At 39.7% G+C, this 26,547-nt stretch overlaps 2 protein-coding genes across 2 annotated transcripts; both read right to left on the bottom strand.

The window, feature by feature from the left end:
- Window positions 1–6,784: 6,784 nt before the first annotated feature.
- Window positions 6,785–10,386, bottom strand: LOC308283327 (cytochrome P450 2K1-like; the record flags this gene model as incomplete). Its single annotated transcript, XM_080723744.1, has 9 exons — window positions 6,785–6,972; window positions 7,603–7,744; window positions 7,949–8,133; window positions 8,242–8,383; window positions 8,471–8,650; window positions 9,324–9,484; window positions 9,585–9,734; window positions 9,822–9,984; window positions 10,186–10,386. The coding sequence occupies 9 exons, from the start codon at window positions 10,384–10,386 to the stop codon at window positions 6,785–6,787; spliced, it is 1,512 nt and encodes a 503-aa protein (XP_080579870.1).
- Window positions 10,387–17,059: 6,673 nt separating this feature from the next.
- On the bottom strand, window positions 17,060–26,346 carry LOC308282741 (cytochrome P450 2K1-like; the record flags this gene model as incomplete). The annotated part of the gene is made up of 15 exons (XM_080723130.1): window positions 17,060–17,247; window positions 17,884–18,025; window positions 18,162–18,346; window positions 18,467–18,608; window positions 18,695–18,874; window positions 19,396–19,406; window positions 22,340–22,516; window positions 22,662–22,803; window positions 22,930–23,114; window positions 23,236–23,377; window positions 23,723–23,902; window positions 25,318–25,478; window positions 25,589–25,738; window positions 25,824–25,986; window positions 26,143–26,346. The coding sequence occupies 15 exons, from the start codon at window positions 26,344–26,346 to the stop codon at window positions 17,060–17,062; spliced, it is 2,352 nt and encodes a 783-aa protein (XP_080579256.1).
- Between the last annotated feature and the right edge of the window lie 201 nt (window positions 26,347–26,547).

Consider the following 26,547-nt stretch of genomic DNA (forward strand, 5'->3'; position numbering starts at 1 on the left):
GCCTCAAGGACCCCTGGGGGTCCCTGGACCCCACTTGAGAACCAATGGGCTAGTTTATCTGTGTTTTTATTATATTGATTTGAGTCTGATAAATAGATGGCTAGGCCTAAATACACTTGATAGACCTTTAGAAATGTATTATAGCCCACAATTATATAGGCTATATCCTATTGAGTAGGCCTTTAGTACATAATAGGCTACGTTACACCACTGTCTAGTAGCCTGCCTAACCTGACCCTATTTCATGGTAATTTGACTAATTTCTACTCCATACATTTTCAGAGGGAATAGTTATATGTTGTATTCCTCTACATTTATTTGACAACTTTAGTTACTTGAATTTTCAATCAACCAACTAATTAAATAATTATGATATGTCTGTAGGTTAAGCTGATCACATTTACCAACTGTAATGTGATTGTGAACACATTAACCCATTCAGACCTGAGGGCGATGAAAATGAAAACAAATGGACCCACAAGTCCATTTGTTTTGCTCTCAAGAGTTATTGTTAAACATCCGCATTACATACTTTACAAGAAGTCTAGATACACTCAGAGAATGTATAACGTTTGCCTGTTTTCTCTCCTATGGCACCACATCAATACAGCATGCATGGAATTGTGGACAGTCTTATACAACATATTGTTAGGTGTTGGGTCTGAGACAGAAGAATCAATTGGGTATGGCAAGGTATGGCAGCTGCAATACCTTGGCTACAGGGGAAAAACATGAAATATACTTCTTAAAATAAAGTCAGTTTGCGGTAAAATAATACTATCGCGTGCAAGACACCGGTCATGTTGCCATACCTTAGCTTTTGCTGAACTGACAGCCACTGGTCTGAGAGGCTAAATCTCATTAACAGTGGTCCATGGCTCGAATGGCGAATATATAATGGATCTAATGAAAAAAGGTTCAAAACCACTGATGTACTGTAGATGAAGTATAACATAATAGGGCTATAATAATTGTAGTGGTGTAAAAACGTACAATATTTGTCTGAAATGTAGTGGAGTTGAATGTAAATACTCAAGTGAAGTACAGCGCTTGAGTAGGACTTTAAAGGGATAGTTCACCCACCAAAATGTTTATTATTTCTCTTCTTTACTCACCCCGTGGAGACTTGAATTCATGGAGATCTTTTAGTTATACACGTTTTCAGAATGACATTACATTTTCTGGAATGAGCTACAATGCATGTTAAACCTCGAGGTAACACTTATTGTAAACTTTAAAGTGTTACCAAACTCCACTCCATGATCTCACTGGGGCAATTTAAAAACTTGCTTTACTAATCTTGTTTTAAATTGTCATTGTTTTCATACTCTGTTTTCATATTCTGTTCTTTGCTCGTTTTTACAAAACATAACCTGCAGTTCTTGTTTTATTATTACACTGTTGTATTTCTGAGACAATAAATTAAAGTTGAATGAAACTGGCTTGCAGTAAAAAGTGTGAACGTTTAGCTCTCTATTCTGATAGTGATCATTGCTGTTTGTTTGCACAGTAAAGGGCTTATCAGAGTCTGTGGTGAAGAGCCTATCACGGCAAATTTTAGGTGATAAGCTATCCACCTAAAGTGAGAAAACAAGTGGAGGCCATCATAGTCAGTCACGGTGAAGTCCTGTCACTGTGACTGACTGATCTAGATCGACCAATCAGTGAACGGGGTGATGGGCCGATCTGTCTGAAAGTAAAAACAGAGAGATGTGTCAGGGTTCGCGGTGGATAGCTCTTCACCGCGAGTAATGACGTAATGTTGTAGTTTTATGACTTAAAAAGACTACACCGCGGTGGATAGCTTATCACCGCGGTGCCTACTATGATAGGGGCTTAACAGGGCTCTCCTCATCTCTACGGCTCACAGTAAAACAGAAAATACATTGTCGGGATACCAATTTCATTCAATCAGGACTCATGAGAGGGTGATAACTCATACACAATATACGTATGAAAACAAAACAAAACAAAACAATAAGCAGACAACTTGTATTGGAACACTATTAGTTTGAAGCTGAAGAATTATTTCTCAAAAATGGGTCACAAAAAGTTTGTTTTAAGACCTGCAGAGACATGATGGGATACCCTGTTACAGAACAAGCACTCACATCAAAATGTAGAGCTTAAACTATCACTTACTTCCTTTGTAATGCACCTATTGAATATTGAATGTCCTTCCTGGGAGGAGTTTCCCATACAGTCTTAAGTTACTCTTATCTGGTGCTGTCGGGCAGAAACCTTTTGTGTTTTTCCGTAATTTAACACCCTTTGGCCTACTTGATCATACCACAGCGCCACACAAAAGCATCAAATGCAGCCTACAGTATCAGATCTGTGCTGTTATTGAATTTGAATCCTGTAAAAAAAACAGTTTTGCACATAATGATCATTTACTATTCAGCCTACAATGTGTGACAACTCAAAAACTCAAGAGTACAAATTGTTTATTGTAAATCTATTCTCTTTATCACAAAAAATATATGCAAAAAAAGTATGCTGTTTCTCTGCTCATGCTCTTCACCGTTTGCCGTTAGTTCTACAAACCCGCAGCAAGAGACTGGAGCTAGACTTATACTTTATCGTACGCCGATGACCCGGTGCTGCGTGCCAAAATAGCTAATAGGCCTATACTGTACCTACAAGCTCACGACACGGTGCAGACACAAATAGGTTGTAAACTAGTAGATCGGCTATCGTACAAAAATGCTCACTATGCATTCGGACGCTAGTTCAAAATGGCGGAGCCCCCTTTTAGTACACTAGCCTACATTAGGGAATAGGGTGGATTTAGGACACAGCCCCAGTGTATTCTAGTCCTTGAACATTTTGTATTTCCTGCCCTTAGTTTACCCAGTTTAGTTTGTCCCTGTTGCTTGTATTTCCTGCATCGTGTAAATAAAAACCCTAGCATATTTACTGTTCTGCCTGAGACTGTTGAATCTGCACCTGAGTCCTACACGCCCGTTTCCACACCTTGACATCTGCAACTACAAGGCTTCTTGAGACCAGACCCCTCCCCCATAAAGTTCATGCACAAGGACCTTTCCATCCACGGAAACAACACGCATTCCACGTGCGCACGCACTGTGCCGATGTGGAGACAAACAAACCACCGCTCAGTTCACACGGGTGTGATTTTTATTTTTAAGTGGCTGACAATGAGCACAATTATGAAGCTTCTCATTAAAATAATCGTCTTGACATATGGTGCAATTTTCTGTCTCAACGATGACACACACGCCTCATGCCTTTGTTTCACAAAGTTGCTACTGTATGTTAAGCTAAAATATTTTATGTCTCAGATGCTGTAAAATAATGCAGGGTTGCATTATTTGTTGAGCTTTTGTCTCTCCTGGTATAGTTCACCCCCCAAAATTACTTTTTTTCTATCAATTACTCACCTCATGGAGACTTGAATTCATGGATAGGCCTATTTTGTATTTGTCGCATTCCTAAGCTAATAATTTGATGACCAGCAGTGGTTCCCTATGGAGACACAAAGGGTCTGCTTTGTTCCCTATGAGACACAAAGAGTCTCCTGAAATTATTGGTAATGTGACAAAAACGAGAACATATCGATGGATTGAAGTCTCCATGGGTTGAGTAATCGATAGAAAGTCATGTTGGGGGTGAACTATCCCTTTAACGTGGAAGGAATGCAGACAGTTTTTCACAGTGTGATGTGTCATTTATGCTCGGCTGTACGCCAAATGCCGTCCACCCGATAGCCGATCTACTAGCTTACGACCTATTTGTGTCTGCACCGTGTCGTGAGCTTGTAGGTACAGTATAGGCCTATTAGCTATTTTGGCACGCAGCACCGGGTCATCGGCGTACGATAAAGTATAAGTCTAGCTCCAGTCTCTTGCTGCGGGTTTGTAGAACTAACGGCAAACGGTGAAGAGCATGAGCAGAGAAACAGCATACTTTTTTTGCATATATTTTTTGTGATAAAGAGAATAGATTTACAATAAACAATTTTGTAACATCGGCACAGCGTCCACTCTCGGTTTAATAACTCATGACCTGTTTTATCAATTGAAAAACTTGAAGTGGTTTATGATAGCAGATGTTGCCTGAAAATATTACATATGTAGGTGAAAGAATCTCTGAGTAAAATATTGAAATGTGAAAAACGTTACAATCGTGCAGGCTCTCCCCTACACTACATCTGGATCCCTCATTTAAGGTTAGGGAGTAGGGGACGAGTTCCGCATTTCGGACACAGCCAGGGTCAAGGATCTGACAAGGAACTGAAAACACAGGGACAACTTGGACAAACTAGACACAGGTGCAAAACATGGGCTAATCACTGGTGAGACAAGGCAGGTAAAAGAAACTAGACAGAAAGGGAAATACCGGGAGCAATACTACAAAATAAAGGTGTAAAGTAAAACTCAAACTGCAACTAGGAACAGGAACACAATACAGAACAAAATACAGAAGACCAAGGCAACACACTATACAGAACAGTGTTTAAAGTCCCAAAAAAGGGGCCCCCCTAGCTCAAGGGCCCCTGGGCCTGGGCCCATTGTGCCCGTTGGGTAATCCATCCCTGCTACTGGATATTTTGGAAATGTTGTTCAATCACCTGCCATTTTCAGTTCAATATTAAATGCCATTTACCCTCAAATGTGGAGGAAATCAGTACCAAAGTGGGTAATCCAATGAACTGCATATTTCTAGTGAAGACCTACCATGATGAAATCATCCTGAATGATGACATTGATATACTGATACTGACAGCACTGCGACATATGATTGACTTTGGAGGAGACTTCATCAACAGGATGTAGGTATATTCCTTGTCATCGGACTATCTCAAATAGCCTTGAATTTACCCACAATACAACAATTTGCAAATGAAACATTTGCGACCGTCACATACACATACACAAAATTAGTGAAACAGTTTCATTTTAACTATGGCTGCAAAGAGGTGTGCACTGGCTCAAAATTGACAATTTCTACCACTGACAAGAAATTAACGATATGTCAGAACATGAGGCATGCAAATACAAATCAAAATTGATCAAACATGCAGGAACATTAATACATAGAGGCCCAAACAGACCAATAACAGCCCTCTGTGCACTAATGCGGACACCTACAGCATTAGCAGCTGTATGACACCTCAACGCAGAAGTGTCATGTGATGTTCCAGGTATAGGAGTCAATATTCGGGCTAATGACAGCCATAAGTAACCAGCAATCAAATGTTATGTACATTTTCTTCTTTATTTAGAAATCTATTGGGCACAGAGTCCAAGAAAAGACCCAGTAAAAGATAGTACAGTTACAGTATATACAAATTAGATACTGTACTTTGTGTGCAATTTTACAAAATACAAGAAATACACAACCATTTACATATCTTTATAGTCATCACAGTAATATTTGAGAAAATGATGTCATGTCAGTTATAGAAACATGTTTGAGCAATTACAAAGATACAGTAGTAGGCCTATGGTAGTAAATCTGATGATGCCATTTTTATTCTATTAACACTAAGTTGCAACGATTTTTTCTCTTCAATGTCCCGCGATGCCATGGTCTCCATAGACTTCCATGTAATTTATAGTGCACGGATCGTGCACGCCCATGCCTAGATGATGCACCACGTGTGTGCACACTGTTCACAGCTTTCAAACAAAAAAATCCGCTTGGAAATCCGTTCAGGCATTCATGATTAACCAGCCATTATGTTTTCTTCAGATGTAAACAAACATGGCTGCCATGTTTGAAAGAATGGGTTGGTATGGGGGTTAAACATGCAATTTCGCGATCGCGATCATGCCTAATACATTTCTGGAGGTCCAAAAAACATTTTTGAAAACATTTTCTTCAAAAACGGCCCAAACTCGGGAAACTCGGGGTTGGCACAGGGGTGGCACCTTTTCAAACTCGGGAAACTCGGGGTTGGCACCAGATGTGTTAATATTGTATTGTTTCTGATACTGTACCTTAACTAATCTGTCATGTATCTTAGCATAACCTCCACCCCTCATTTCTCACATGGCGCTCTTCAAGTGCCACCATGAGGCCGATTCTTGTAAAACACATTTTTGGACACTGCTCCAACAGATTTTGCCTTAAAATCACACTAAGCGGTACACAGTATGTCTACAGTCATGTCATCAACATGGATCTGTCCCATTTAGCGCCACCGTCAGGACGACTTTTGCAAAGAACATTTTTGGACACTGCTCCTACAGTTTTTGCCTTAAAATCACACAAAGCGGTACACAGTATGTCTAGAGTCATGTCATCAACATGGATCTGTCCCATTTAGCACCACCATCAGGTCAATTCTCAAACACATTTTTTAACCAATGGCACTTACAAGACCTATTTGTGTATACATTTAACCTGATAGTCGCGATTCTCCCGATTAGGGAGTCTTACTGGTAATGCAGTCCAAGTAGGGAATGAGACATTACCCTAGGTGAAGGAGTTTAAGTATCTCGGGGTCTTGTTCACAAGTGAGAGAAAGGGGAAGACGGAGAAGGAGATCAGCCGGAGAATCGGAGCAGCAGGAGCGGTTTTGCAGTCGCTGAATCGCACTATTGTGAAGAAAAAAGAGTTGAGCCGTAAGGCAAAGCTCTCTGTCTTTCGAGCAATCTTCGTTCACCTATGGTCATGAAATGGATGGATGGATGGATAGTAGAGTGATGTGATGACCAAGTCCCTTTACCTACTGTACACTATCCATTAGTCACCCAAAGGTCTTGTTTATGAGCAATGCAACGAATGGAACGAATATGGAAAATATTCAGCAAATTTAGAGTCGACAGACAGCACACAGCTGGTGAGGTGAAGGGCTGAGGGTGAAACCTACAGCTGGCATCAGATCCAGTTCATCCTCTGTTACCCCAGGTGGAGGAGTGAAACGAAAGCGCTGGAGGAGAGAGGTGAGGAAGAGGAAAACCTCCATCCTAGCCAGACTCTCTCCTGGACATGCCCTACGACCTGAAACAACAAGTTGTTGCAACAGTTAGAGCTGTGCTTGAACTGAGAAAGAAATTACAATATGTCGGGCAAGATATGGCAACATCACTTCAAACATAAAAAAAAACAAAAACAAAATAAACAAAAAACAGTATAATGATGTGCATTTGATAGATAGATACATACCGTACCTTTATTATCCTAAGGGGGAAAATCAGTTGCCCAGAGGCAGCACAGCAGTATAAGGTTATTTACAAAGTTACAGAGAAGTACCGGTAAGAAAAAGATAAAAGAAAAACAAGAACAGAGTACAGTAAAGAGCAAGGTACATCAAGAGAGGGAACAGATTATATATATATATATATATATATATATATATATATATATATATATATATATATATATATATATATATATATATATATACATAAAGTGTCCTTAAGCACAACTATTCAAATAGTAGTGTTCAAATCAAAAGTGACCATTTGATGTATTTGATGTATTGATGTTTAACTCTTTATATATTATCTGGTTATTGTATTGATATATTACCTGGTTATTGTATTGATATATTACCTGCTTATTGTAAGTCACTCTGGATAAGAGCGTCTGCTAAATGCCTAAATTGTAATGATAGCAATGCAATGATACCTGCAGAAAAGGGCATGAAGGCATCCCTCTTGACAAACTGACCCTCTTCATCCAGAAAATGATTGGGGTTAAATGTGTGTGGGCTTTCCCATTCAGTCTCATCATTCAGGACAGAAGTAAGTAGAGGAATCACAGGAGTTCCCTGTTGCCAGAAATAACAGGTCTATTACATAAAGCATTAAAACAAAGACTACTATTTTGCCTTGCAAAAATATGTTGATTTAGAAACAGAAAATATTATTTTGAAAGACCTTCTTGATGAAATAGCATTGGAAGGTGACATCTTGGCTAGTGGTATGAGGAATTGACACAAAGGACATGTTTTGTTAAAGTAAAAGTAATTTACCTTCTTTATATAATATCCCTGGAAGGTGACATCTTGGCTAGTGATGTGAGGAACTGACAGAGGAACGATGTTGGCTACTCTCTGGATCTCATGGATAACAGCATCAGTGTAGGGTAAGTTCTTCCTGTCTTCTACAAGCACCTGGCGACTTCCAATCACCCTGCTAAGCTCTTCTTGAACCTCATCTGGGAAAAGGAATAAGAATCACATTTTCAGTAATCCTACAGTTCCCCATGGAGCTATACATCACTTGTGTGTCCTTAAGTGTCATCAGGATCAATGCGTTTGTCTACCTTGAATATGGGGGTACTTGGCCATCAACAGAAGACCCCATCTAATTGTATTTGCTGTAGTATCAGTTCCAACTGCAAACAGGTTGGACACACTGTTGACCAGGTTGTCATCATGATAGTAGGAGTCCATGATTACAGAATCCTAATACCAACAGACATGGTAAATGATAGTAATGGAGCATTTATGGGCATAATAGCAGTGTAAATTATAATGCTACTAAAACTATACCTCCAAACTTTTCTTCCGCACCAGGAAGGAATCTATAAAGCCTCGGAGCATTTGAGGGTTCAGAGTTTCCTTCAGACCACTGATTATCCTATTTATTTCTTCTTTGTTGTCTTCCACATTCTTCATCAGGATCCTCCAGGTTTGTATCCAAGGGCCCAGCCAAGGAAAAGCATTGTACACCTATAATGTATGTAGCACAATGCACATTGTTATATTTTACAGTGAGGGTTCAACCTTTACCCTGAATGAGAATTAAATTCACAAGAAAGATGTTGTACACCCAGTCCTTCAGTTCAAGTCCCTCTAGTGGTGTGAGTTGTTATAAGAGTTCAAATCAGGACACATTTGTACAACCAGTTCCATTGGGATAGAGTCCCCCTGGTGTTGTGTGGCTTTGGTCTCATATCTTTAATTATGTTCTGTTTCAATCTTCTTCTTTTTTGTCTTATGTAAATACATTCCCTTTATACATAGTACCAGATGAATAACTGACTCATAATTACATTATCTTTTATTTATATATATTTTTTTTTATATTTTATATTATCTTATCCATCTTGAATCAACTTGAAGTTAACATGAAAATATAACACTATAACTGTTAAGGGAATACAGCTGATTAATTACAACTAATACATTTTGATGATAATTATATTCTTTAAATGCATAGAAAATATACTACTTAAAGAAATGAGGGGAACAAAATGTTCCCTTAATTTATTTGAATTTATTTGATAGTATACTGTAGTACTGCTCAAAGAAAGCTCAAAGAATTAAGAGAACATTTTGTTCCCTTCATTTTTTTGAGCAGTGTATTTGATCTTTTTCAAGGAGCTCAAGCAACTGTCCTTACCTGAATGGCAGCTGATCCTGTAAGATGTATGATTTTATTGTCCCTGTTCACCATTGCTTGGAACACAGGATCAGTGTATTCAAACCTGTCCCCATAGACAATGGCTGATATAACATTGGAAGCTGCACAATTCACTGCCTGGGAGGAATCAAAGGCTTTGCCTGTGACAAACAGAGTCCATATTAAGTACATTTTAAATGCAATGAGTGAATTCTAGTAGGCCTACAGCATTATTTCCACAACAGTAGTTGATTTGGTTACCTTCATGTTTTTCAAGTGTGTCAATCAGGTAATGACATTCCTGTATGATTTTCTCTTCACTCATCTTCTTTCCCATACCAAAGTCTCTCAGGTTAGTCAAGGCAAAGCGCCTCATCTCTTTCCAGGACTCACCATTGGAAAACACTATACCTGCACAAAAACTTGATTACCCATTTGGCCAAGTCATTAAACATGTGTAACAACAAACTGAGCTACACAAAACATGAAGAACCTTACCATGTCCTTTATTAAAATCATAGAATATAGGAGTGATCTCTCTGTCTCCAAACTCCTCAGCATAGTTGACCAGAGCCTGTTTGACTGTCTTGTATCCTGCCAGGACCACTACTTTCTTATGTCCAAGGTGGATTGTGAACACTGGTCCAAATTTATTGGACAACTAAAGATAAGAACATGTGAGATGTTTGATATAATGCCCCAAAGAGTTTGAGTGTGGCTAAATACATTTTTGAAAACAATAATGTTACAGTAGTGTTTTAATGGCTACAGTATATTATTATTATTACGAATATATGTTGACTCATTGAAACAAACAAAGCAACACACCTGTAGGCCTATATTAAAAAGTAAAATATCTTACATTACAAAGGGTGGTGTATGGTCTCCTGAGATCCAGCTGCAGTAAGTTTCCAAGCAGAGGCAGAGGCCTGGGTCCTGGAGGTTCCTTCCTTTGTTCCTGGGTGCTGGAGGAGAAGAGGTAGAGAACAAACAGGAAAACAACAGCTCCCAGCAGAGTGACTGAACTGGGAGACTGGAAAAGATGATCTTCTAAAAGTGACATTGTTCCCAACAATCTCTCAACTTGCGTACCCTAAACTGACCGGCAGACAAGACAAGACAAGACTACTTGCAGTCAGCAAACATTTTGATCTACTTTTGTGCTTTGGGTGAGAGGAATGTGGGAGCAGGGGCGTCACAAGGGGGGGAAGTGGGATTGACTTACAAGGGCTCAAGGTGGAGGGGCCTGGAATTATTTTATACTTTAGCTATTGAAAAATAGCAGATAGCAGCAGGTGCCGCGCGGTGAGCTTGTAGATCTGCTATTCTTCAATAGTTAAAGCACAAAATGTAAGTGAATCCTTGTAGCCAGGGCCCAGAATTTGGTGCGACACCCCTGTGTGGGAGTGGCCCTATCATTAACAACATGAGAAAGCTGGGAAATGACACAAACAAACTTAACCCTTTGAAGGTCCCACCAAGAAAAAATCAATCAAAAAAGTAATTCTTTGCATTTCTTATTCCCTTTAGGCAAGAATAACAATAATCAATTTTTTTTTAACAATATATCCACCAGTTATTAAAATATAGGCCTATACCAAACAGTAGACATGTACGTTAATGTTAAAAGTGCAATGAATAGGGCAAAAACAGGTAACTGATAGCTATAACGATGAAACTTCTTCATTTGATTACTTACATTAAAACAAATATTTTTTGTATTACTTAATTAGTATTAAGTTTTCTGAAATGATATGTTTAAATATGCAAATTAGGCATTATATGCCCGAATAATGCCTAATTTGCATTTATTTAGGGGACATAAATTTGAAGATTGGATAAATCCAGGTTCTAAACTATCGTTTAATTTTCTTGACATATTAGTGACAAAACAAAATACAGATGGGGAACTTTAGAGAACACGTTGAACTTTGATAAATAGTGTTTATCAGGTGAACAGGTGTACTGTGTATCGTTGATTAGACACTACTCTTTTACCACTAACAGACAATTCAACTGTTTGATAGAGCTGTTTTTTTAAACCAGAATAAAATCTTAATTTTAGAAATATTTCAGCTTACTGTATATTATAATGAAAAAACATTCAATGTATCATAATAACAACAATGAATTAGAAGTTGTAATTAGTCATAGTAAATGTTGTTAGATAGTATGTTTTTAATACTTTAGTTTTACTTTCAATACCTTTACCATTGACAAATCTACCGTTTGGCACGTTTTCAAAAAAATGATTAGACCATTATTAGAATTATTTGTATTGCATCAAGTTACATAATTCATGTTCAGTAACATCTCTGAGATGATAATATGTAAAAGAAATCATCCTATCTTTGAAATTCCTTTAAAACAGAACCCAGACGTCAGGAGTGAGTGTGTTGTGTATGACTTCCTCTGCCAGCTGACTTGCAAAGCATGGTGTGTGAAGGCACTGCACCCTCAAGTGGATATTTTTGGCCGGGGGTCTCTCTCCATTCTGACATGTCGCCACTCTGACAGTGACTTCTTATTGTCGGAGTGGCAACACTTCCATGGAGGTTAAGGTTAGGGTTACGGTTAGGTTAGGGAATGTACGTTAATTATCCACTAGGGGGGGCTGGTTGACAAGTTATAGCATTTATTTTTTTTTCCTTGGCCCCCCCAAACGCTTCAAAAAAAATGTGTGACCCCCCCTGCGTGACTTGAGGAAAATGCATGGCCCCCCCTCCCTCCCAATAAACAATAGGCTTATGTTTTAAATTCACACCAACAGTAGCAGGCAATAACATGAATGCTGACCTATTAATATAGCACCCTATTTGACAATTGATTGATTAATTGAGGGTACAGAACAGTACAGTTCATTGATACAAGGTCAACTAAAAACGACCCAAAAAAAGCCTTTGGTCTTAAATTTGGGTCCCTTTGTACTCAACTCATACAGAAAGGGTCCATTTGGTTCCATAGGTGGCCTCTTGGGGTTACAACAACACCCCAAACAAAAGAAAGATTGAGCAACTGTGAACTATTTTCCATGATAATAAATCTAAATCATAGTTTAAATATGCTGTTTCTCCTACCTCCTTCCCAGCCGACAGCCTCCAAATCAGTGTAACCAAATGGACCCATCACCCAGCCTCGAGCTGGAGGGTCCATTTTGTGCCTTCTCTGGGTACAGAAACTCCCAAAGCAGTGGCTAGTTTCAGGGCCACCTGCACCTGCTATTCTACAAGCTCGTTTAACATAAAGTGATAGTTCGCCTATGTTTTAACCAAAGCTGTATGAAATACTTGCCAGTAATGTAGTTGTTGGAAGGGCATGAATTGGTTATGATTCCCGTGGTCAGACTTAGTCATTTTTGTGCTGAATAAAAGTAGTTCCATTGAGTTGGCTGGCCCTAAATGTTATAATAAACTAATCCACAAAACTGCCATCATTATCATTGTTGACATATTTCTACTATAGCGAGTTTCGTTCAACTTTGACCACTCTGTCACATGGTACTATTTCTTGTGTCGAGTAAGATCACTGCGCCCTATCACGGCGTGTGCTTGTTGTGCTGTGCTGCAGCACACGCCCCCATAACAAGTGGTTGCATGCAAAGTTGCAAACCAGCATGGAATAGTCTAGCGCAGCTGCTCTATCTGACGTTGCTAACACAAGGGAGATATATTATCCACGCCTTACTGGATAAAAGAAAAACCTCTTCCACCGTTTCCCCAAGGATAAGGACACCAGACAAGTTTGGCTTTTTGGAGCCTGTGGGTTTTCCTGTTCTTTTTAGCTCTGGTCCCGTAGCTTACGCTACACTATGTCACTGGTGAGCACTTAAGCACAGAGCCGCGGCAGCCAGGCTGCTCAGCCTCTCGTCTGTAGTAAAAATAAAATATATACTTTCACTACTCACCAAAATAAAGACGGTTCTAAGATGTTAAAAGCCTACTTTCCTTAGTGGCAATACTCGTAGCCCCCCACCTCATGTCTAAAATACACATTTGGTGCAGAAAAAGAAATATTTCACTGGAAGTTTTAGCTACTCCACACCGCCCTCTACAGATATTGTCAATAGAAAAGTCCATTGACCAGATTTTGCCTTCCGGTGAAATATTTTCTTTTATGGCGAAAAGTTAATTTTTAGAGATGAGATTTAGACACAGATTGCCCCCACTACGGAGAGTAGGCTTTTTACTCTATGAAGATGTCTTCGTTTTGGTGAGAAGCGAAACTGTACTTTGTATTTTTACTACAGACGAGAGGGTGGGCAGCCTTTCCAACGGCGCAAGGGCTCATAGGTGACATAGCACTACGCACTACTTCAGTGCACTACGGTATGGACCAGAGCTACTGTGTTCTTACATTGACGAGGGTAAAACAACGTAGGACTAATACATAACATTGTCTGTACCATTGGTTCTCAAAGTGGGATCCGGGGACCCCCAGGGCAGGGTCTTTGAGGGAATATAAGGGGGTCCCCAGCTAAAATTATAGTTAGGACCGAAGGCGAGATTTTGTTTTCCCCCCGGTGGTGCACTGCGCCGGCTGCGCCCAATGAATGCGCTTCTTGTGAGGACTACAGAAGCGGAATATACCAAGTCAAGTCACCATCAGGGGGAACTTGATAAAGATAGGGGAGTAAACACGTATGAAAAATAACAAAAGAAAACATTTTTTTAATACAAAATTCAACAAATTAAAGTTGCATGACCCCCCCTCCAGCCAAAATAAAAAAGTCATGGTCCCCCCTATTGCTCAGATAAATATTTGATATCCCCCCCCGCTATGGACCATACCAACCTTAAGTATTAAACGAACAGTCCCTTAGGGTAAGAGATAGGGTTAGGAAAGGAGACATGTCAGAATGGAGAGATGCACTCTTTTTGGCCATAACACACCTCAACCAAATGGTAGAGATGGCTCAATCAGGTTGAGTTAAGTTCAGCATTGTTTTCAATGAGAAATAGTGACTTAAAATGTAGCCTACTCTACCGTTCGGTTGAGCAGTTAACTCAGTGAATGCCACCCTTTATTCAAAATCTACAAAACTGGTGCCAGCCATTTTGCTTAATTTTGCCTTTTTATGGGGGCCAAAATCATATTTTGTACTTAAATTACATATATAAATCTATGCTTCTATCGAAAGCCACACTACCCCTCTTACAAAGGAAAACATGTATATTTATATATATATATCCTATCATTAGATTTGGGCTTCAATAGAACATGTGTAAGATGTCTTGATCATCATCATATGTGTGTGCTGTGATGGGCCCTGTGTGCAATCTGGAGTGCAATACCATTTGAAAACCACCAGAGGGTGGTCTCCTACTATCTGATCAACTAACAGAAGAAGGAAGAAGACGTCCATCTTTTTTTTGGTTTGGGCCTGTTGTTTACATTTTGGCCAGGCCTTTTAGCTAGCATGCTAACACACTTCGGAACCCTGGCGATCGCGATCAAGGATAGGTAGAGAAGAATGGATGGCACCGCTGGAATCCTGAGAATTTTCTGCGTTTTTTGAGTACTTATAGTTCGTCAGGGATGCACGGGAAAGTGTATAAACGAACGTTTTAGATAACATTTAAACGGCCGGAACCAATCTTCGGCTATACCGATTTTCCGCCGGACTGTGTTACACTGGTGCTACAGTCAAATCGGCCGTATCGCTCAGGTCACGGAGGCATATGGCCAACTTCTAGAGCGATTTTTTTGAAATTACAATTATGAAAAAATGATAAAACTTTTGATTAATTAAAAAGACGTAAAAGACGTTTATGGCACCGAGGTCCAAAGACGTATAAGACGTTTATGGCGTTCAGTGAGTTAAAGGGTTAAACAATACAAAATCATACAATGAAAGGAAGGAAATAGAGGGTAGGTCTGATATCCGCTGGAAATGGTGTCCGCTTGACCAGTTAAATAATAGCTAGTTTACCGGGGAGCCCAGGGCTGTTGCTATATGCTATTAAGACTAGGCTCGTTCTTCATGCACTATATTCTATAGTACATCATGGCTCAATTCCCCACCAAATTGTCAGTGTTTACATGTTTGAGAGAGAGAGAGACACAATTTTCCTCAATTTACATTTTCTATTAGGACTAAAATAAAGTTTGAGAGCACTTGATCCAGCTTCATCTGTATGGAAACGATAATGGCAGAGATTTCAGCTACTTTTGTCTCAGGAGAAATTCTTCCCTTGCACAAAAAAAAGGAAAGAGCTGGTTGACAAGTAATTTGAAATCTAAATTAATCCTCTGCCCAAAGAGGCTTTGACTAGTTCTCAGTACCTCAACAGTAGAACATAAAGACATAAAGAAAAGAAATGAATGAGAATGATATAACTATAGACAGATCTCTTTATGATCATCCAATAGAGTAATGACAAACTATAAACATGTCAAATAGAAACATGTTTATTAGGTACTGGAATGCATATAAAGTTGGCTACATTAAAATAAATATTACAAATACATCTCTTTGGGTATAACGTTCCATACCTGAGTTGCTAGTGTAAAAGTTTGTTCCAAGTGATATTATACTCTAAACTGAGACAAACTGTAGTTTTCTTCTCATTCCATTATTTCCTGTTCCTTTCTGTCAGCCTTTGATCGTAGCATGGTACTGTAAATTACACCAGACCAATAACAATATTGTACATGGGTGATGGTGATGATTGGTTCAAGTCCCTTTACCAACACCAGGGGTTCTCAAACCTTTTTAGGCCGTGACCCCCAAAATAAACATATGAACTGGGGACCCCCACCCTGACAAGCACTTAGAATTGTAGGTATTACATTTAAAGCTATACTGTGTAAGTTGCTCAACTTGTGGTCAGTAGCTCTATAGCAAACCTCGGTCGCGTCCGCGTCTTTCGGCCGTTTTTCGGTTCTCACACCCCCGCGTCTGCCACCACCTCGCCGAGATCTATCTTTTGATGGGTCCCTGGTTCCTGTGCGTTCAGCCATTCCGGAGATACACTCCTTCACCCATGCCTCCCTGTGCAACCGAGTATACAGACACACAGGAGTACAAATATGGCCGCCCTAGCGACCCCACTCCAAGATGCGCTGTGATTGGCCGGCAGTGTATAACCCTCGCTGTGATTGGCCGGTAGTATGATGACGTCATTTTGCCGCGAAATTCTCCCCCCCTCACGGCTCATAGAAAACATATAAAGAGAAGGCTTTTGAAGCTGAAAATAACGGAGTGGGGGTTCTAAAACTTTAGCGATTTAACAGTTAGGACCATTTTAAGATTTGTTTTATAAAAAAAGTTACATGGTATAACTTTAATGTGACGCTGTTCCACATGTTGTGAAAACAACAGATCTACATTCTACATGCTCACAACGCCTTGCACTGCGAGGTGTTGTGAACATGTAGGTCTGCTATTTTCACATTGTTCGCCTCTTGCTTACTTAATATTTGACAGTTTGGCCAGTTTTGTATTAAAACGCTCTTGAAAGTCCTTCAATTGTCACTTTATAAATGTGCAGATACCCTGTATACACTTATGTAGATTTGTTTACCATTGAGTGAGACATTTTTTACATTAAGCTAATCATCTGGGGACCCCGCAAAATAATTTGGGGACCCCACTTGGGGTCCCAACCTCAAGTTGGAGAACAACTGACCTCCACTATCCATTATGAGGACCTTATCAGCAAAGTTCTTGTTTATGAGCAATGCAACAATGGAACACATTACTTAAATATTCTGCAAGAACTATCCTTCTAAATTATTTAGAGTCGACAGACAGCACACAGCTGGTGAGGTGAAGGGTTGAGGGTGAAACCTACAGCTGGCGTCAGATCCAGTTCATCCTCTGTTACCCCAGGTGGAGGAGTGAAACGAAAGCGCTGGAGGAGAGAGGTGAGGAAGAGGAAAACCTCCATCCTAGCCAGACTCTCTCCTGGACATGCCCTACGACCTGAAACAAGAAGTTGTTGCAACAGTTAAAGTTATGGTTGAACTGAGAAAAGAGACTCGAAAAACGTGTTCATCAGAATGCAGATCTATGCCAGGTGCTGTGTTGGTTAGTCTGGGATCACTTCACTTTTTGGGGTTGTAACCGGTCTGGAACGGAAACCACAACACGTCATGTTGTAGTCCCCAAAGGACTACAATTTGCCGGAACTATGAAACCGGATTCAGTTTTAACCCAAAATGATTCCCCTGCGCTCAAGACTTTTAGGGCCTACCTAATAAACTCCTTGATGCAGAGTAGTTTTGCTTTTGAAAAATTTGTTTGGTATATGCATCTTTTAGTCCAACTCGTAGCAACTGGCAAGACTACGCAAAGCTACTCGAGCATTTTAAAAGGTATTGGGGAAACAAACGGGGGGAACCAAATCAAAGCGAAGCCGCTTCTTCTAGTGGTTTCCGCGATTTAGGCGGAAACCAAACGGCCTGTAGTGAACGAACACCAGGCTTTCCCCCAGAAAGCCTGGTAGGCGAGGTTAGTTTCGGTCAAGGGCTGCAGCCAGTGTCCATGGGCACAAGTTAAAGCACTTTTGGAGGTGTGCTCTATTGAGGCCTTTCAAACATGCAGGAAAATCTCATTTACCTGCAGAAAAGGGCATGAAGGCATCTCTCTTGACAAACTGACCCTCTTCATCCAGAAAATGATTGGGGTTAAATGTGTGTGGGCTTTCCCATTCAGTCTCATCATTCAGGACAGAAGTAAGTAGAGGAATCACAGGAGTTCCCTGTTCCCAAAAATAACAGGTCTATTACATAAAGCATCAAAACAAACTACTATTATTTTCAGAGGAACGTGCTTTGCAAAACAAATGTTGATTTAGAAACTAATATGCATAAAATATAATTTTGAAAGATATTGACCTTCTTGATGAAATAGACCTGGAAGGTGACATCTTGGCTAGTGATGTGAGGAATTGACAGAGGAAGAACGTTGGTTACTCTCTGGATCTCATGGATAACAGCATCAGTGTAGGGTAAGTTCTTCCTGTCTTCTACAATCACCTGACGACTCCCAGTCACCTTTCTAAGCTCTTCCTGAACCGCATCTGGAAAAACTGCATGAACGCAATAAGAATCAAATTCTTCAACAATCCTACGTTCCCCATGGAGCTATACATAACTTATGCGCTCATATAAGTGTCATCAGGATCAATGCGTTTGTCTACCTTGAATATGGGGATACTTGGCCATCAACAGAAGACCCCATCTAATTGTATTTGCTGTAGTATCAGTTCCAGCTGCAAACAGGTTGTACACACTGTAGACCAGGTTGTCATCATGATAATAGGAATCCATGATACCAGAATCCTAATACCAACAGACAGGATAAATGATAGTAATGGATGTAATAGAGCATTGGCTATTATAGCAGTGTAAAGCTACTAAAACTATACCTCCAAACATTTCTTCCGCACCAGGAAGGAATCTATAAAGCCTCTGAGCATTTGAGGGTTCAGAGTTTCCTTCAGACCACTGATTATCCTCTTTACTTCGTCTTTGTTGTCTTCTACATTCTTCATCAGGTTCCTCCAGGTTTGCATCCAAGGGCCCAGCCAAGGAAATACATTGTACACCTATAATGTATGTAGTGCAATGCACATTGTTATATTTTAGTGAGGGTTCAACCTTTACCCTAAATGATAATTAAAATTCACAGGAAAGATGTTGTACAACCTAACCTCGCGCAAAGAGTCTTTCCACCTTGGAGGAAAGCCTGGTATTTTTTTTACAACGGGCTGTTTGATCCGGTCTATAGGCCGGATGGCAGAAGAAGCAGCGTCTCTTTCTTTTGGTTCCCCCCGTTTGTGTCCCCAATCCCTATTCAAATGCTCGAGTAGGCTAGTGTAGTCTTGCCAGTCGCTACGAGTTGGACTAAAAGATGCATATACCAAACGAATTTTACAAAAGCAAAACTATTCCGCATCAAGGTGTTTATTAGGTAGGCCCTAAAATTATGCCCTTGAGCGCAGGGGAATTATTTGGGTTGAGACTGTTTCCGGTTTGATCTTTCCGGCAAAGTGTAGTCCTTTGAGGACTACAACATGACATAGCCTATGTCATGTTGTAGTCCACATAGGTGGTTTCCACTCCTGACCGGATCAAACCCTGAAACGGGAAGAGATCACAGGCTATGTACAAGTCCCCCTAGTGGTGTGAGTTGTTATAAGATTAAGAGTTCAAGTCCCAGTTCCATGGGGTTAGAGTCCCCCAGGTGTTGTGAGGCTTTAGTCTCATATCTTTAATTATGATCTGTTTCAATCTTTTTATGTCTTATGTACAGTAAATACATTCCCTTTATGAAAAGTACTACATGAATAATTGACTTTTAAGACACATAATTACATTATTTTAAATCCTAAATAAAATGTCTTATCCATCTTTAATCAGTTAACATGAAATATATTAACACTGACAGTTATTTCCAATCGTTTGCCTTGTTAATCATTTATTAAAGTGTAGGCTATAACTTTTAAGGGAATACAATTGATTAATTAAAACGAATACATTTTGATGATAAGTATAGGCATAGGAAACATTTGATCTCTTCAAGCAGTCAAAATAAACTAAACTACTTCACTACTCACCAAACCAAAGGTAGTTTTGCGTTGTTGAAAGTCTATTCTCCGCGGTGGTAAACCTCTCAGCACCCCACCTACTCTGTAAAATACATTATTTTTGTCATGAAATAAAACGCACACACCTCAGGCCACCTAGCGGCCACCGCAGATACAATGGTTCACAACCCGGAAATAAGCGGCGGTCGAGTTGGATGCACTTTATTTCATGCCAAAAATAATGTATTTTACAGAGTAGGTGGGGTGCTGAGGGGTTCACCAACGCGGAGAATAGACTTTCAACAGCGCAAAACGACCTTTGGTTTGGTGAGTAGTGAAACGGTTTTGTTTATTTTGACTGATGTTGAGCGCTCGGAGGGGCCGACAATCTCGAGTCCAGGCGTTTCCCGACGGGTCTGTCAGAGCGTCTCCGGGAGGAGACGCGATGGACCAGAGCTAGTGATTGATATACTTTTTCCAATTCATTTAATAATAGACAAATGTGAGAAGGCCTATTTTATATATTTATGAATCAATATCAATTATTCGGGTAAACCTTTTGTTCTCTTTTGAAAATCCCAGTATTTGGGCCACCGATATTGCCGCACCGATATGCACCGATATGCGCTGATTTGAAAAAATGCATGTTAGCAGTGTGTCTGTGTCACTCCAAACTACTATTTACTATAAGTTATAAGTCTTGAATAAAGTAATTGGTTTAAGAAAGCAGCTGTCTGTACTACTATGAACCCCCACAATTACCAACTATTTTCTCGATGTGAAAATAGCAGATCTACACTCTCACAACATGTCACAGTAGTGATATTATGTTGTGAGCTTGTAGATCAGCTATTTTCAAATCAAGCTTGAGTCAAGCTCCAATTGTCTCTCTTGGTTTGGAAGTTCATTTCAAAGACAGCCTATTTTGTCTGTGCCAAATGGTGATGCTAGTGGTGCTGTGTCTGTGTCACTCCCAAATGCTCTTTTTAACAGACACGTTAAAAAGTCTTGAATAAAGTAATTATTATTATAAACGGTGCAAAATCGGTTGCATATCGGTTATCTGCGATTGTCCCCTCTCTCAAATTGGTTATCGTATCGGACACAAAAATGTCCTATCGGTCGGACACTACCTGCTAATTTCAGTTCAATATTAAATGTAATTTACTCTCAACATAGATGGAGGAAATCAGTACCAAAGTGGGTATTCCAATGAACTGCATCGTTCCTGTGAAGAACTACCATGATGAAATCATCCTGAATGATGACATTGATGTACTGATACTGACAGCTCTGCGACAGATAATTGACTTTGGAGGAGACTTCATCAACAGGATGTAGGCATGTTGCTCGTCATCAACATATCTCAAAATAGCCTTGAATTTACCCACAGTACAACAATTCACAGGAGAAGCAATAATTTACTGTATAACTTAACTCATCACTGACAATAATTTATTGTCAGTGTATGCCATTAACTGAATGTACATATATTATAAAGAAACACTAGTAAAAGTCTATTGAACCATATTGTCCAGGTGTTTAAGACAAATTTCATGGGTCAACAATACTGTAGTATTAGTTCCCGCTACAAGTTCATCACACTGTAGTCAAGGCTGTCATTATGATACAGTTAACTCACTTTACTGTAGCTACCACTTTTAATCTGGCATCCCTGTTTTGGGCATGTCATTATGTTCCGTCATGTAGTCAGACGTTGCGTTCGCCCGTATTTCCCCATCTACCTATCTCTGACCTAACCCTAACTGCAATCTGGACTGTAACCATCAAAATGTCCTGGCAACAAGGACCCTGCTCCAACTACGAATCCTAATTCTTCCATTATAGAAGCTCTGTCTAAGGCCAAACTCGACCAATACAACTAGTCGCAATTCCTTGCAACAAAACAGTTTCATGGCCAGTCCACACCAATGCAACTCCTTGCAACTGCCATTGCCATTGGGGATAATCGTTGCAGAGTCTTATATTGCAAATTGCATTGGTGTGGACTGTCCTTAGGGACTTCTCAGAGGTGGCCATTTATAAATAGACACAGCAAGTTGTTGATTAAGACCCCATAATGGTTTATTTGTACACACCTTGTAGTACAAAGTCATTTTACTACTACATGTAACATTCGTTTTAGCAGTATTTTATGCAAGTGTCGGGGGCAGACACTTATGAATACAAAATGGTTAAAGAACATTTGTTTCAAGAAAAATATTAAGAGAAATTATCAAAATACACATGTCATTGAAAATGATAAACAGTTGGACTTTAACTAAGGCAGCAAAGAGGTTTACTTTGCACTGGCTGAAAATTGAAAATGTCTATACCATTGACAAGAAAATGACGAGATGTCAGAACATGAGGCATGCAAATACGAATTGATCAAAATTAATCAAACTTGCAGTTTTAGTTTATGAGCAATGCACAAATGGCACATATGGAAAATAAATATTCTGCAAATTATTTAGAGTCGACTGACAGCACACAGCTGGTGAGGTGAAGGGTTGAGGGTGAAACCTACAGCTGGCGTCAGATCCAGTTCATCCTCTGTTACCCCAGGTGGAGGAGTGAAACGAAAGCGCTGGAGGAGAGAGGTGAGGAAGAGGAAAACCTCCATCCTAGCCAGACTCTCTCCTGGACATGCCCTACGACCTGAAACAACAAGTTGTTGCAACAGTTAGAGCTGTGCTTGAACTGAGAAAGAAATTACAATATGCCTGGCAAAATATGGCAACATCACTTCAAACGTAAAAATAAAACATTTTAAAACAGTATAATGATAGCAATGCAATAATACCTGCAGAAAAGGGCATGAAGGCATCTCTCTTGACAAACTGACCCTCTTCATCCAGAAAATGATTGGGGTTAAATGTGTGTGGGCTTTCCCATTCAGTCTCATCATTCAGGACAGAAGTAAGTAGAGGAATCACAGGAGTTCCCTGTTCCCAAAAATAACAGGTCTATTACATAAAGCACCAAAACAAAGACTACTATTTTCAGAGGAACATGCTTTGCAAAAATATGTTGATTTAGAAACAGAAAATATTATTTTGATATTTATTGACCTTCTTGATGAAATAGTCCTGGAAGGTGACATCTTGGCTAGTGATGTGAGGAATTGACAGAGGAACAATGTTGGCTAATCTCTGGATCTCATGGATAACAGCATCAGTGTAGGGTAAGTTCTTCCTGTCTTCTACAAGCACCTGGCGACTTCCAGTCACCCTGCTAAGCTCTTCTTGAACCTTATCTAGGAAAACATGAAAGGAATAAGAATCAAATTATTCAATAATCCTACAGTCCCCCATGGAGCTATACCGTACATCACTTGTGTGCTCAGATCTGTCATCAGGATCGATGCGTTTGTCTACCTTGAATATGGGGGTACTTGGCCATCAACAGAAGACCCCATCTAATTGTATTTCCTGTAGTATCCGTTCCAGCTGCAAACAGGTTGAACACACTGTTGACCAGGTTGTCATCATGATAGTAGGAATCCACGATTCCAGAATCCTAATACCAACAGACATGATAAATGATAGTAATGGAGCATTGATGGGCATAATAGCAGTGTAAATGCTATTCAGACTCCACCTAAACCCTTAGCACTACAGAAAAAAAAATCAATGACCATACATGAAGCTAGTTAGCATTTGTTTTTTAGGTTTTTAGAACTTTGATTATATTGTGTTTTTTTCTAGATAGATATCCATTTGCATTTGTTATATTGCTGTTGATGTACTGACATATTATCTTGTTTATTATTGTGATGTTTTATCTGCTTATTGTAAATCGCTTTGGATTAAAAGCGTCTGCTAAATGCCTAAACTGTAAACTGTAATTCTACTAAAACTATACCTCCAAACTTTTCTTTCGCACTAGGAAGGAATCTATAAAGCCTCGGAGCATTTGAGGGTTCAGAGTTTCCTTCAGACCACTGATTATCCTCTTTATTTCTTCTCTGTTGTCTTCCACATTCTTTATCAGGTTCCTCCAGGTTTGCATCCAAGGGCCCAGCCAAGGAAAAGCATTGTACACCTATAATGTATGTAGTAGAATGCACATTGTTACATTTTACTGTGAGGGTTCAACCTTTACCCTAAAATGAGAATTACATTTCACAGGAAAGATGTTGTACAACCAGAGTACTTAAAGGAGTAGTTCACCCCCAAAATGACTTTTTTTCTATTGATTAGTCACGCCATGGAGATTAGAGTTCAATAATATTTTTAGTTTGTCGAAGACAAAAAATGTATTCGAGTAAATTTACCGCCATTGATTCCGGATGGGGACCCGTTTCGAAACGGGTCCCCATCCGAAACGAATGGGGGTAAATTTATTGTTATCACATTGTTGTCTTAGGAAGGCGACAAAAAACTAAAAATATTATTGAACTCTAGTCTCCATGGCGTGACTAATCAATAGAAAAAAAGTCATTTTGGGGGTGAACTACTCCTTTAAGTTCAAGCCCCCTAGTGGTGTGAGTTGTTATAAGAGTTCAAGTCAGGAGACTCCTGACTTGAACTCTTAATCTTATAACAACATGACTCCTGGAGTCATGTCAGGACACAACCAGTTCCGTGGGGTTAGAGTCCCCCTGGTGTTGTTAGTCTCATATCTTTAATTATGTTCGGTTTGGTTTCAATCTTTTTATGTATTTTTGTAAATACATTCCCTTTATGAAAAGTACTACATGAATAACTGACTTTTAAGACACAATTACATTATTTTAAATCCTGAATAAAATGTATAATCCATCTTGAATGATGTTAAAGTTAACATGAAAAATATTAATACTGACAGTTATTTCCAATCTTTTGCTCTGTTAACTTTAGTTGGTTGCTAATCATTTATAAAAGTCTAGGCTATAACTTTTAAGGGAACACAATTGATTAACTAAAACAAATACATTTTGATGATAAGTATATTCTTCAAACACATAGATTTATTTTTTCTTTTAATCTTTATCCCACGATTTTTGTAACCCATTTTTTCACTCAGTGCCAATTGCCTAAGCTGTAATCCTGGGCTCTGCTCTCCCTCTGCCACACCTGGGGAGACCCCCGAACTGAGCTCATGCTTCCTTCAGTGCATGAGGAGTGAGCAGACGCTTCTTCTCACCTGACAAGGTGGAGCTTCCCCAGTTGGACAAAGCGTGTGGAAGGAACACGTTATTCCAACCAGTTCCTTTACCCTCCATCAGGCGCCCCGGCTGGCTAGGGGGAGGCATTATAGAGACCAGGATTACTGCATGTTGTTGTGAGGGTATCTACCTTGGGGAGAACATGCAAACTCCACACAGAAAGGCCCTTTTACCAACACCACAGCGTCCCCGGCGGAAATCGAACCCAGGACCTTCTAGCTGTGAGGCGACAGCGCTACTGACTGACCGTGCCCCCGCATAGAAAATATTTTTATCTCTTCAAGGAGCTCAAGCAACTGTCCTTCTATACCTGAATGGCAGCTGATCCTGTAAGATGTATGGTTTCATTGTCTCTGTTCACCATTGCTTGGAACACAGGATCAGTGTATTCAAACCTGTCCCCATAGACAATGGCTGATATAACATTGGATGCTGCATAATTCACTGCCTGGGTTGAATCAAAGGCTTTGCCTGTGATAAACAGAGTCCATATTAGGTACAATTAATTAAAACATTTGAAACACAATGAGCGAATTCTAGTGCGGCATTATGCTTTCCACAACAGTAGTTGATTTGGTTACCTTCATGTTTTTCAAGTGTGTCAATCAGGTAATGACATTCCTGTATGATTTTCTCTTCACTCATCTTCTTTCCCATGCCAAAGTCTCTCAGGTTAGTCAAGGCAAAGCGCCTCATCTCTTTCCAGGACTCACCATTGGAAAATATTATACCTGCACAAAAACTTGAGTAACCATTTGGCCAAGGCATTAAACACGTGTAACAACAAACTGACCTAATTAATACAAAGAATTTTACCATGTCCTTTATTAAAATCATAGAATATAGGAGTGATCTCTCTGTCCCCAAACTCCTCAGCATAGTTGACCAGAGCCTGTTTGACTGTCTTGTATCCTGCCAGGACCACTACTTTCTTATGTCCAAGGTGGATTGTGAACACTGGTCCATATTTCTTGGACAACTAATGATAGAAAAATGTGAGATGTTTGATATAATACTGTAAAGAGTTTGAGTCTAGCTAAATACAGCACATTTTGAAAACAAGAATTTTACAGTAAAGTGTTTTACTGGTGATATAGACGACAGTATTATAATAATTATTATTATTATTATTTACATTACAAAGGGTGGTGTATGGTCTGCCGAGATCCAGCTGCAGTAAGTTTCCAAGCAGAGGCAGAGGCCTGGGTCCTGGAGGTTCCTTCCTTTGTTCCTGGGTGCTGGAGGAGAAGAGGTAGAGAACAAACAGGAAAACAACAGTCGATCCCAGCAGAGTGACTGAACTGGGAGACTGGAAAAGATGGTCTTCTAAAAGAGACATTTTTCCCAAGAAAATATCAACTTGCGTCCCTAAACTGACCAGGTTTGTATCAGACAGCAATGTCAATTGACCATATTCACACGGCTGCCATCTTGCCATTAAGTTAATGAAATGCCACCCCAGTTGCCACCTGGTTTCAATGCAAATTTCAAACATGGCCGCCAGTTGAATATGGTCAATATTACATAGGGAATCACAGTC

This window comes from Nannobrachium achirus (assembly GCF_963921795.1).
Source record: "Nannobrachium achirus genome assembly, chromosome: 4".
NCBI lineage: Eukaryota > Metazoa > Chordata > Actinopteri > Myctophiformes > Myctophidae > Nannobrachium > Nannobrachium achirus.